General features: G+C 40.5%; 1 protein-coding gene across 1 annotated transcript in view; it reads right to left on the bottom strand.

The window, feature by feature from the left end:
* RELN (reelin) overlaps positions 1–14,101 on the bottom strand; it is a 257,122-nt gene that overhangs the window by 144,193 nt on the left and 98,828 nt on the right. Inside the window, exon 9 of the mRNA XM_010004142.1 lies at positions 9,646–9,697. Coding sequence (XP_010002444.1) covers positions 9,646–9,697 — 52 coding nt within the window. The remainder of the gene's footprint in view (positions 1–9,645; positions 9,698–14,101) is intronic.

The following is a 14,101-nucleotide window of genomic DNA, read 5'->3' as shown; positions in this document are numbered from 1 at the left end:
TTTTTTTTTTTTTTTTTTTTTTTTCTGATGGGCTTTTCTATTTATATCTGCTTCTGCTTTCATGGAAAATGCCCCCCCACACACACACACTGGAGAAAGACCCCAGAGCATTTTGGTGAGCTGGGGGCTTCTGCTTTACGTCAGCCTCCCCTGAGCTGCAGAAGCTTTGTTGTTTGAGTTAATTCAAAAATGGACAATTTTAATCATACAGAAGTGTTATCCTCATACAAAGATATGAGCAGGATTAAGATGAAAGTCAGCCTGTAATCCAGCATTTATTATTTGCAGCAACCAATTCTGTAATGGCTGGTGTTCCGCTGCAAGGCGGCGGCTCGGCCACCTGCCCTGGCTCTGGATCCTGAGGCTCTCTTTATCTTTTCTGCTTTTCTCTGTGCACTAAATCTGAAACGCTTACTTTTTAATTCCTAACTGTGGCAGAGAAGCCCTGCTATGGAAGTAACAAAGACAGTATTTCACTGTAACCTTGGGCTAGCCAAAACAACACAAATCATTTTGCCACAAGGCCATTAAAATGTCTTTCAAATACGGCATTAACTTTCAACCCAGGTTTCAATCTAGGTATTTTCTAGGCAGCCCCTCTTCTATACCTCAGCAAAATCAATAGACCACCTAACATTTCCACATACTGGGTGAAGTGTGCTAGATGATGTTACTTCCCTGTCTTATTCTTTCACATAAGCTGTAATTTATAACCTATGCATCTACACAAAGGACTTCTCTGCCAGGAAGGCAAAATCAGATGTTTTCATGTCAGGCAACACTAAACAGCAATTTGGGTGGGGAGTCAAAAACCTTGATATTGCTTTTATCAGGTAGAATATGAAGCAAGTAGAAGAAATGCAGAATGGTGAGTTACACCAATTTTGGTGTTTACATCAAATTGTCAACCTTTCTCCAAACATATATGAAAGAAATTGGGACAAAAAAAGGTTTTGCTTAGTAAAACAGCTCTCGTGTAGACTGTAGCAGCCTTGGTAGTTCAGGAAGAGTAATAGAGGCTACTGGGTTAATGATTCACTAACCTGATGTCTTAGGGCAAGACAAGGCATGACATGAAGACCCTTATGTCAAAAATCTGCATCCAAATCCATGACCCTTACTCATATGCTAATCAAAAGAAATCAATAACATATTCTAAACATTTTTCACCATTACACTTACAGAGAACTGTGAACTCAGCCAGAATTAAAACTAGACTGTAAATAAACTAAACCACATGTAAGTTCTTGGTACACGCATTGCTCATGCACCTCCCCTCTCAGGAAAGAGACAATATAAGTACAAAGTAATCACAGGTAATACAACTACTCTGCAGTTACATACAGATGGTGGTCTGATGGATTTTAAAAGATCAACAAGTCTGAGGTGAGGACAAGGGTGACTACTCAGAAAATAAAATAGCAAGAGTAGAAAGTGTGTTGAACAAGACTGGAGAAATTATTAGCCTTGGTTACTGGTTTTAGTGAGTATCCAGTAAGATTGCTAATGAAATATTTATGCATGTAAAAGCAGGAAGTTTAGCATTTTTTTCCTTTGTCAGAAAACAGAAAATGGGGACAAAAAATCATCCAAGGAATATTTCTGCACCCTGAATTAGTGGGGTTTTGTCCTTACCAGAAATTCCTGAATATAGTTGAATACTCATAATAATATTTCAGTCATATTAAAAGCAATAGATACACACATTTATCCTTTTTATATGGTTCCATTAGAAAGATATTAAGGGAGATTGATAAGCTGCAGGTAGGTATTGCTTGTGATTGTAATAAATTACTTTTATCCATATGGAACCTTGTAGGTTTTATCCTTATTTAATATTGTAAGATAAATCATCAATAAACTTGATCTTCTGATGGATGTTTAAGCAAAATAAGCTGGAACAAAGGAAGAGGCAATAGCAACAGATGACAGAGAAGAGACTGAAAAACATGAAAGAAGCTACCCCAGAAACAGTAGGAGAAAGGGGCCATTCTTACTCCATGGGTAAGGTCCAAATGCTTGTGGTGCCAGACCAATGCGCAGATCATAACATGAGTGACCTGTCTTTTGGATAATACCTACTGGGATTTTCCTGAGAGGACAAATATTGTCCATCTGGCAAAAATCACAAAGCATTCTCCCAGATTAATACCTATTCCTAAAACCCCACACTGAAAACTGTTCTTAACGAAGACAGATATGCTAGGTACACGTTTTGCTTCACGTCAAGTCTGGTTTCTAGCAAAAGCAGGGGCAAATCATATTATCCATGCAGCAAAAATAGCCAAGGAATTTTTGGTGTCAGGACTGTTGGTTGTTCAGGCACTGAAGGTCACTTTTGCTCATGTATCCTGCATCTTCAAGTCTTTCATGTTAACAGTGAATAATGCTCTCTGAGAGAGCTTCTCTGCTTCTCTGTCAGCTCAGTAGTACTCTTAGTGCCCACCAGAACTTTTGGGACAGGGTTTTACTACTTTATTTACTACAGGCAGAGTTATTCTGCATCATATTTAGTTTCTTATAAAATGTTTCATTTGTCATGGTAAACATATGCTCAACTTTTCCAAGTGTGCTGTGGTCTTGTCGCTTTAAATCTGAAGTACAAAAACTGGACAAGTCCAGAAAAATATTTAACTGTCATAGACTTTCTGTACATCCTTTTCTAGACTCGAGGAATTCTGGCATGATCACCACTAAGCTACCAGAAAGGCATTTCAGAGGACTACATTAAGCATAAAACAAAGAAAGATTACAGTTGCCTCTTCTTGATATGGCACGGACGTGGGTGCTGATGGATTTCAAGCTTTACTTCACATTTCTTGATTTCTAAATAAGATTTTACATACTTTTATAATTTCCTTTTCCCATTAGCTGCCTCTTAAGTTCACCATAGTCCTTTGTAGGGTAATTAAACTACGCTTATATAGTAGTAGTCATTCCATCACAAGATCCCAATGAATAAGAAAGTGAATCATCCCTGTCCAAATGTGCTGTTCCTGGGTATCAGTCAGCAGTGCACAGAGCTGGGAACAGTGACCTGCTGAAAAGGTTTCATTCTTAGGGGTTCATTCTCATTATTTTTCTGCTCTGTTATCATATTAAGTGGCACCTTTTGTATTTAATTTCAAATTCTTTTTCACATGAAGCCAAAGGTAATGCTACACCTATGAAACTACTATAACTCAGCTAAAATGGATTAGGGAAAGACAGTTTATTATTAGAATCAAACTGAAAAAAAATACAAATCACGTATTTGCATTGAAAGGTGGTTTTGGCGTTGACTGAAAGTAAGGATTAATGATTGACCCAAAGTAAGATCTGTTATATTTGGAAACCTAACTTTCCCAAAAATTGTCTGTCATGATTTTGTGGAAGAAAGTCCAAGCTCAAGCTTTTTCTCCAAATAAAGGAAAAAAAATTGGGGACCTTTGGTTAGCTTTTTGTTTGCAAGATTGATGGCTTGATCTGGAGCTGAAGTGCCAAATGTTTGAAGATGCATTTCCTCTCAGAAGATATTTTTTTAACCTAAAAGAAAGCCCTTCCCCTCCACCCCACCCAAATACATTTTGCTTGAAATAAAATAGTGGGGGAGGAGTGGGACTTTTTTTTTAGAAAATGAGGGGAAGGGAAGGAGAATTGCTAATTTTCACTAGTAACAACGGGATCTTTGTGATAACAGCATGAAAGTTGAAGGGAAAGAAAATTTAAAGTAAGATCCTGCCTTACCAACATTTTGTATTTATTCAGTACATGACACTGTCATCCCATTCTCAAAGGAGTTTTCAAGAGTTTTGCACAACAAAGCTGAAGAGAAGGAGCTTTCCTTGTCAAGGTATTCCTATTTTCAAATATTGTTTAACAGGCTAAAGTGATCTAGCAATATTAAGATCTAAAGAGAGAGTTACGGAACATAGTTTTTCAAGGTAAGGTAATATTTTCCAGAACAATTTTCACGTTGTGACACACACTGCCTTAAGGAGCACCTGCCCTGGAGGCCAGGCTCAGTGTTGGTGCTTGTCACAGTGCCTTCAGCTGGTGTTTGACTTGGAGGCACCATGGGGGAAGGAAGGATGGAAAGAACCTGCCAGTGCTGAACACTCCATGCAGAGCATGCACAGCCCACAGGTACCACAGCCACAGGAGCATATGCGTGGAGAAGACACCCAAGGAAAAACACATGAGCAGAACCACTTGCACACCTCACACCTTGGCATCACTCCCTTAAAGCCTTTCCTCTTCTCCTTATGGGAGAATGTTTTGAGTTGGAAGGGACCTTAAAGACCAACAAGTTCCAACTCCCCTGCATGGGCAGGGACACCTTCCACTAGAACAGGCTGCTCAGAGCCCCATCCAGCCTGCCCTTGAACACTTCCAGGGATGGAGCCCTCACAACATCTATGGGCAGCCTGTTCCAGTGTCTTACCACCCTTATACTGAAGAATTTACATCTGATCTCTAACCTAAATCTCTCTTCTTTCAGCTTAAAACCATTACTCCTTGTCTTCTCACTGCAAGCCCCTGTACAAAGACCCTACCCAGCTTTCCTGTAGGCCCCTTCAGGCACTGGAAGGCCACTGTGAGGTCCCCCTGGAGCTTTCTCTTCTTCAGGCTGAACAACCCCGACTCTCTCAGCCTGTCCTCATAAGAGAGGTGCTCCAGCCCTTGGATCATTTTCGTGGCCCTTCTCTGGACACGTTCCAACAGGTCCACATCTATCTTGTGCTGGAGGCACCAGAGCTGGATGCAGTATTCTAGGTGAGGTCTCACCAGGGCACAGTAGAGGGGTAGAATCACCTCTCTCCATCTGCTGGCCACTTATTTTGATAGAGTCCAGGATGGAGTTGGCCTTCTGGGCTGCAATTGCACATTGGTGACTCATTTCCAGCTTTTGACCCACTAGTACCCCCAGGTCCTTTTCCACAGGGCTGCTCTCAAGCGTGACCTCCCCCAGCCTGTATTCATATCTCTGGTTGCCCCAGCCCAGGTGCAGGACCCTGCACTTGGCCTTGTTGAACCTCATGAGGTTCACCTGGACCCACTTCTCCAGCTTGTCCAGGTCCCTGTGGGTGGCATCCTGTCCCTCTGGCATATTGACCTCACCACCCAGCTTGGTGTCACCAGCAAACTTGCTGAGGGTGCTCTCAATGCCGTGTTAATGAAGATATTAAATAACACTGGAACCAGCACTAAGTACAGTTCCATCTGGACTTAGAGCCATTGACCACTACCCTCAGGATGTGACCATCTAGCCAGTTCCTTTTCCACTGAACAGTCCACCTATCACACCCATATCTCTCCAATTTAGAGAGAAGGATGTTGTGGGGACCATGCCAAAGGCCTTGCAGAAATCCAGATAGATGACATCCAGTGCTTTTCCCTGTTTGACTGATGTAGTCACTTCATCATAGAAAGCCACTCAGTAGGTCAGGCATGATTTGCCCCTCGTAAAGCTGTGCTGGCTGTCCTGGATCACCTCCTTGTCCTCCACGTGCCTTAGCATGTCTTCTAGAAGTTCCATGATCTTCCCAGGCACTGAGGTGAGGCTGATAGGTTGGTAATTCCCAGGGTCCTCCTTTCTACCCTTTTAAAATATGGGCATAACATGTCCTTTCTTTCAATCACCAGGGACTTCACCTGACTGCCAGGACTTTTCAAATATGATGGACAGTGGTTTATGGGTCTCTTTCTTCCCATGCTTAGCTCAGTTGCTAATGTCTCAGTACTGGATCATGTTCTATAATAGTGGCCTATGCAAATGACAGATCATGTTCATCCCTGGAGAAGTCCAGGGCTGTAATTAAGCAGAAAAGCCTGAGCTGTGGAGTGAGAAATAGAAAGTATTTCAGCTATTGAATCAGACTAACACTGTGTGGCAGCTGAGTCTGGAGGCTTTGGTGCCATATTCTGCAAAACCAAGCTGTTGAATTGGATGTTCTGGCCTGAAAGAGCCCCAAGGCATTGCTTTAAATATTTCAATTAACAATACCACTCAATGTTAAGGAAACTGCTAGACTTTGTCTTTCACATGTCAGGGTTTGGTCTTGGCGAAATGTAGTCATGGATGATTAAGACATTGGAAATAACTGAAACGTTCCGCAGACTTGGACTGAGACTGCATGAACATCAACCTCAGCCCAGCCCCAGGTCAAAAGACAATGCTACCAGCTCTGGGTGGCCCTGAGGGGATGCTGCATGGCAGACAAGTTGCTCTCACTCAGAAAGGATACTACATGTTAATGTTGTCCTGTGTGCTGAGTAGGCCTTACTAATTACCTTCTCATCCTAATTAAGCCTTCATCTTCAGTGTGCGTTCCCAACCCTATTGCCCTTTAGAGGGCGAGACTACTGAATAGGTGGTACATGAAGGAAACTACACAGAATATCAATATATGAAAAATTCACTAGGGTATTAACCTTCCTGACCACACAGTTTAAAAAGATCTGGGATTACACCCATATCTCTCCAATTTAGAGAGAAGGATGTTGTGGGGACCATGCCAAAGGCCTTGCAGAAATCCAGATAGATGACATCCAGTGCTTTTCCCTGTTTGACTGATGTAGTCACTTCATCATAGAAAGCCACTCAGTAGGTCAGGCATGATTTGCCCCTCGTAAAGCTGTGCTGGCTGTCCTGGATCACCTCCTTGTCCTCCACGTGCCTTAGCATGTCTTCTAGAAGTTCCATGATCTTCCCAGGCACTGAGGTGAGGCTGATAGGTTGGTAATTCCCAGGGTCCTCCTTTCTACCCTTTTAAAATATGGGCATAACATGTCCTTTCTTTCAATCACCAGGGACTTCACCTGACTGCCAGGACTTTTCAAATATGATGGACAGTGGTTTATGGGTCTCTTTCTTCCCATGCTTAGCTCAGTTGCTAATGTCTCAGTACTGGATCATGTTCTATAATAGTGGCCTATGCAAATGACAGATCATGTTCATCCCTGGAGAAGTCCAGGGCTGTAATTAAGCAGAAAAGCCTGAGCTGTGGAGTGAGAAATAGAAAGTATTTCAGCTATTGAATCAGACTAACACTGTGTGGCAGCTGAGTCTGGAGGCTTTGGTGCCATATTCTGCAAAACCAAGCTGTTGAATTGGATGTTCTGGCCTGAAAGAGCCCCAAGGCATTGCTTTAAATATTTCAATTAACAATACCACTCAATGTTAAGGAAACTGCTAGACTTTGTCTTTCACATGTCAGGGTTTGGTCTTGGCGAAATGTAGTCATGGATGATTAAGACATTGGAAATAACTGAAACGTTCCGCAGACTTGGACTGAGACTGCATGAACATCAACCTCAGCCCAGCCCCAGGTCAAAAGACAATGCTACCAGCTCTGGGTGGCCCTGAGGGGATGCTGCATGGCAGACAAGTTGCTCTCACTCAGAAAGGATACTACATGTTAATGTTGTCCTGTGTGCTGAGTAGGCCTTACTAATTACCTTCTCATCCTAATTAAGCCTTCATCTTCAGTGTGCGTTCCCAACCCTATTGCCCTTTAGAGGGCGAGACTACTGAATAGGTGGTACATGAAGGAAACTACACAGAATATCAATATATGAAAAATTCACTAGGGTATTAACCTTCCTGACCACACAGTTTAAAAAGATCTGGGATTTACAATAAAATCGGGACCTTTTTTTTTTTTTTCTCTTCATTTCCAAGTCCTTATCTGCTTATACACCTGCAAATACAAAATTCCATCTGATAATTAGTGGTGAGAAAAATCAAAGGGTATGCACTTTAATGTGTTCAAAGCTAGGTGACGAATTTAATATAAAGATATCCCCAAAAGATTCCAGCTTAAGCTGCTCCACGGTCGATAGAAAGTGTTAAACGTTCTTTTAGAAAAGGCAATTCCCTTGGATGAATCCCTAAATAGGGTTATGATTAAATCGGACATTTGGGAATAAGCTGGAAACTGGCAAATGCCTGGTTTAGATTTATGATTTGAAAGCCCAGTACTGCTGAGCTCAGCAGCAGTCCCCTGGCTCATGCCAGGTTTTATCAGTTACAAAACCAACCTGCACTGTATTTCAAGGCTAACAGAGGCACATGGGGAAATGTGATACATTCTGAACTTCAGGGTGAAATTTAATTTACTCAGACATGCACCCACTCTTCTCCTGCCTCATCATAACTGGGGATTTTACTCACTCCTACTGGCACAGATGAAAGGTATTCTTACCATACATTCATGATAATCCTGCCATATAGGGTATTTCATACTCAGCCTGTTCTTGACCTTCCCCAGCTGATAGGAACAAAGGCTATTAGTGAAATCTTAAGTTTCATTTTTTAAACTTCTGGGATGCTGCACCTTTTGGCAGTTCACCTGCAGCAGACACCAGCCACCAAGCTGTGACAGCAACCACTTGCCTACCAACCCATTCAGTTTACACTGTTGTTCACCACACGGGGTCTGTAAGAATAATCCATAGCAGATTTTTGTATATTTTCCTGAAAAGCAAAATTCTTCCATGACCGCAAACTTGCAGCAAGATAGAAGTCACGTCTCCTTGGGCACAACCGAGGGTGGGAGAGCAAGGGACACATCCCAGTAGATCAGTTCCCCTTGCACTGGCTGAATGAAACTGCAGGGCAGCTCCAGGCTGGCTTTCTTTGGCTGTGCCAAATCTATGTGCAATTGTTCATTTTCAGAATGGATACATTTTTCTGGCTTGTTAAAAACAGTAATTCAAAATAAAAGCATAGGCACCTTAGAACTATTAACATTGCAGTCAATTGGAGGGTGACAAGTAATGATGACCTCAAATAATCAAATGAACAACTTCAGGTAGAAACAAATTTACATGACATTTCTCTGAGGATTCTAGGATTTTTATTTACAATCCATGAAAAAAACCAAGCTGTTTGTCAAGCTACCTGATAGCTCTTATTTCCAGCTGAAATTTCCAGAGTTTAATCACACCTCTGCTGAGATATTTTTGGAGAATTACTTTTTAAAAAATAGGAATATGATTTGGAAAGATATATTCAGGGGTTCACAGAGGAAACAGGCTACTTTTCCTGCTTGCTTTTTTATAGAAACATTTGTATCATGAAAATATTTTTCCTTCATATTTTGAGCACTGAGATATGAGTTAACAAATTAAGTGTGTTCCCATTTGCCCTCAGCCCAAGCTACTTCTGCCATAATTTATAGCCACCATGACACAGTGAAAATGTGCAATTACTCTCCAGAGGCATTCTAAGTAATGCAGCATGCAACCACACTGCTGGCAATATGAACTTAATAGCACATAGTTTTGGTCTCTCCCACATATTCTGTTTGTACAGATGTGTTAAAACCAGCACTACCCAGCTGTAACTTGGAATATAATAGGGGTTTAAAATTTTTTTAAAGTTCATTTTTTTTTTAGAAACAGTAATCACACTTCAGAGAAAGAGAAAGAGATTATAATGTTACGCATCATCAGGTTATAAAATAAGCAGAAAAAACCCCAAACCCAAACTAGATTACCAGATGAATAAGTGAGCTGCAGTTTTTAAAAGCTTTTTTTTTTTAAAATCCCTCATGTTGAGTGTAACATTGACCAGAAAGATAAACTTGAACTCGAGGGCCATTTTGTTCTGGAGCAATGACTTTTTACACTTTCTCAAGTGAAAGAGTGAGCTAAACTTACCAAGGGAAAATTGAAGGACAGATGCAGTAGTTGTGTTAAGGCCAGCGGTGGTCTACAAGAAGAAATGCAAACAGCAGAGAGGTTCTGTTAGATCAGGAAAACAATAAATCCATCATTTGTTTTTCTTTGAAAGCATGGAAGCTCTCTGGATACCTCGGTCCCCAGTGCATAAAAATATTAATTGCTGGCCCTTTCAGGTTGAGTGATCACGGACATTTCTCTTATGTCATTTTGATTATTGATATCTCATCACATGTCAAAGGTGGAATTTTTTTTCATTTACTATATTAATGTCTACTAACTGAACACATTTATGTGAAACACTGGTGCTTGACAAGTGTTTAAAAGACTGAAAATGTGAACCCTGTGGTCTATGGTCAGCTTAGTGTAAATCTGTATAGACAGAATAGTTTTTAGCTTTGCTTGTATGAATGATGCAGAGGAAACTGAATAGTAGATAAGCATGAAAAAGTGGTTATCAGCAGTATCAATATAAATATTTGAGCTCATGGACACTGAACTGTCATTTTCTAAGAAATCCGGCACCCAAATAAAAATGAGACTCAATTACTTGGAAGATGCTACATTTTTTCAAGCACCCATTAACTATGGCAATATTACAAAGGCGATTTTATCAGCATTTTGTAAGAATGAAAAGTACAATTTCTGGATAATTTCCCTGAGTCATGTGGTGAAAGCAAAGATTCTTCTATTATCAGGTCTTCCTGAGCTCTTTAATTACCTCCTATGCAGATAAGAGGAAAACCGCTGAGAGAGATCTCTCTCATGTCTGAAGTCCTTTCAGGTGCTGTGCATGGCAGCATGTCACTGAGCAAAAGCTAGTCCTAAATGCAGATGTTTTCTGACTGTCATTTAGGACTCCACTGACACAAAACAACTGTTATCCCTCAGTCACCTGCATTGGCTTTGTGTCTTTGGAGACTTTCAAAAGAACTTCCATATCTTCGCAAATGTCTATTCAGAATGTATATTCAAATGTATATGATTAAAAAATCCTGGGTGATATCTCCCTCCATTCCCTTCCATGTACTAACATGAGCTTTTGGGCAGCTGCATGTTTAATCAGCTTGAATTCTTGACTTCCATTAAACTATTAGTCTTTTTCTTTTGCAAGTTAGTTTTAAACTGGATTGATTTTCTGACATGGTTCATCATGAGGCCCACGAGTGCTGGTATGGATACCATTTCCCCCTCTGGTGGGAGGAGACAGATGATGGTACAGAAGAGCACAAGGGACTGGACTCTTTCCAGTGCTGGCATGCACCAAGTTGAGGAATTCACAAAATGATACCTTTCAAAATAATGTATGGAGATGTGCAAGAGGTGGCATGAATTTTTGCTGTGCTTTGTTTTTTTTCTACACACAAATCACACACAGAGAATTTCTTATAAAGTATGAGATCTTCACTGAAACACACTGAAGATTAGCTGATAACAAGACCACACGTGCGTAGAAATTTAGGAAATTTATCACAGCTATTGGTAATCTGTAAACTAAGAGATTTGAGATTCAGTGTGACAGATTTCCAAAGTTTCATGATAATCTCATACAGCAACTTGGAAAACCTACCTGAAAATCTGTCCTTATCTGTAGATAAACTTATTTAAAATTTGGTTTTCCTCACTTTGGAATATTCCTAACCGGTAATTTTAGACTTTAAACAAAAATAGGGAAGCTGTATTTCCATAACTCCTTTAGAAATACAGTCACATCCCCATTTAAGACCATTCTGTCAGGATTGATTCAGTATTAAGTATCACATTTATCATGCCAACTAATAAAGGGCTTTCTGACTTGAGTTATGAGTACCTGTTATATTAGTTTACATTCAATTAATTATGTCGTGCAAGTTCTCATTTGAAAATGAAACCCTATATCAATGTTCAGTGGCTCATATCACCAATAAATTAAATGTATCAGTTATCACAGAATCATAGAATATCTTGGGTTGGAAGGGACCTCTAAAGGTCATCTAGTCCAACCCCCCCTAAAATAAGCAGGGACATCTCACACTAGAACAGATTGATCAGAGCCCCATCAAGTCTCACCTTGAATATATCCAGGGATGGGGCCTCCACCACCTCTCTAGGCAACATATTCCAGGGATCCATCACACTCATATTAAAGAACTTTTTCCTAACACCCAAATCTACCCTTCTCTAGCTTTAAACCATCACCCCTTGTCCTATCATTACCTGCCCCTGAGAATAGGTCTTCCCCAGCCTTCTTCTAGGTCCCTTGCAGGTATTTGAAGGCAATTATAAGGTCCTGCCAGAGTCTTCTCTTCTTTACGCTGAACAACCCCAACTCCCTCAGCCTGTCTTCATAAGAGAGGTGCTCCAGCCCTCGGATCATTTTCATGTCCCTCCTCTGGACATGCTCCAACAGGTCCACACCCTTCTTGTGCTTGGGGCTCCAGAGCTGGACACAATACTCCAGGTGAAGTCTCACCAGGGCAGAGTAGAGGGGTAGAATCACCTCTCTCCATCTGCTGGCCACACTTCTTTTGATATTGATATATATTGAAGAGTTACGTAGACTTAAAAGAGACTCTGTTGTATTGCAGTAGCTGTTTTCCATTGCTTGCAACATCTCTGGCACAACATATCTTTCCAGGATTTTGCCAGTGGTAAATTCTCACCAGTAGACAGAGAGAGTTGGCATAAAAAACCCTTTGCCTGCAGTAACAGGCAGCTGCTGGGAGGCAGGAGAAGAAGGAGGTCAAGGAAGCAAACCAGCAGCTGTCACAGCTGTTGATACAAAACATTTTGCTAATTCAACTTTCCTTGACTAAGTATTTTAAAGTAAAAATGTGGCACTAGGAGCCATGAACAGGAACAGATTTCAAGAGCCATTTGAAGTGGGGACAGAATGGGACTCAAATAGTAAAGATGACAGAATAAAAATGCATAATGACTGGAGGAATTAAGCATTGTTGTGAAATTGCTGAAACATGACTGCAAATTGGAAATTAGTTGGTTCTAAGAGAACAGGGATTTAAACCTATGTCCATACACAAAAATAAAACTAGGTCAGGCCTCTGGCACCAATACTGCCCTGTGCTCATCCAAAATGTTAAGCCATTATAATGTTCCTTCAGATGGATTTGATTTTTCTGCAACACTGCCATAATATTTACAAGAATTTTTATTATTAGGCTGCTTAACTGTTTATAAGCATGATAATTTTTCAGCTGATTGTTTAATCACACCACTTTGTCATCATAATAAATTTTCCCAAGTTCCTGATGCCACAGTATTGCTATTCTACTACTTGGTAATATGACAAATACAGCCCAACATCGAATTTTGAAGCCAATTCATGATTATTAAGGATAGTCCAAATTACATATCAGCAGGGAGAAGACAGCTAATTAGTGACATTTCAAAACCCTCAGAGCTGGGAACCTGGGTTTGCTAAATGTCATCAATAGGTTGTTTTTCTAGGGGTGTCACCTATGCTCAGTATTGCAACTACAAATGAGCTTAAAAATTGGGAACAATATCCCAGTGGTGTGACTTAATTTTTGCACAGGACATAAAACAATGCATCTCTTCTCAAGGCAGTTAATGAAGCATAGTACATTCAAATAGGATTCAAAGTAGCAGCAAGGCAATTTAGCATCCCTGTCAGGATTCCCTGGCTAGAACTGGCTGTGAGGGAAATGTCTGAAATTCTCCTTTATCTGCAAAACCTCTGAATGAGTTTTATATGTGTTTATGACTTTTAGTCACCAAGCTGGAAATATCTACATTGCTTTTCTGGAATTCTGATCTCAGTTAAGAATGCAAATAAAATCAACCCCGTTAAGAGAATTGTCAGTGTCTGAAATGAAGTGAAAATACCTGGCCAGAACCACTTCTTTTTTATGGCCCCTTCTACGAGTGCTCTTCAAATAGCTCTAATCAGCTCCTCCCTCAATTCAGAAGACTTTTGAAAACATGAACATTAATTTGAAATTACACAGGTTTTAAGCTGGTCTTTTACATTTGCAGTTCTTTCCAAAACTTCCATTTTTTGTACCTCCTTGCAGCTAGCTGCCAATCGTCAGTGTGTGGGCATTGGCTAGGTATGTTTCAACTAATTTTCCACACCTAGAAGATCCCAAGTTATTGCAAATTGCACTGTATTGTTTCTTACAGCAGTTTTAAGACTACACTACCCCCACTACCCCCAGTGAAATTAACTCTGTTGCCTTCATCATGACTCTATGTGTTACACACACTTAGAGACTGGCAGGTGGTTGCTCTAGGCTGCATTTCAGCCTGTAGGATGCATTGTTCACAAGTGATGTTTTACAACCAAATTAACATTTGTCAACAGTTATAAGAAAGAAACAGGACACAGCTAATGAAATAGGAGAAGAGAAACGACCTTTTTCTCTATTTCATTGTCAGAAATAAAAAGAGGATGCCAGTTTTACAAAACAGTTCT

The sequence above is a fragment of the Chaetura pelagica genome, unplaced genomic scaffold (assembly GCF_000747805.2).
Source record: "Chaetura pelagica isolate M959 unplaced genomic scaffold, ChaPel_1.0 scaffold141, whole genome shotgun sequence".
NCBI lineage: Eukaryota > Metazoa > Chordata > Aves > Apodiformes > Apodidae > Chaetura > Chaetura pelagica.
Note: the sequence above shows the minus strand (reverse complement) of the source record. Positions and strands in the feature narration are given on the sequence as shown.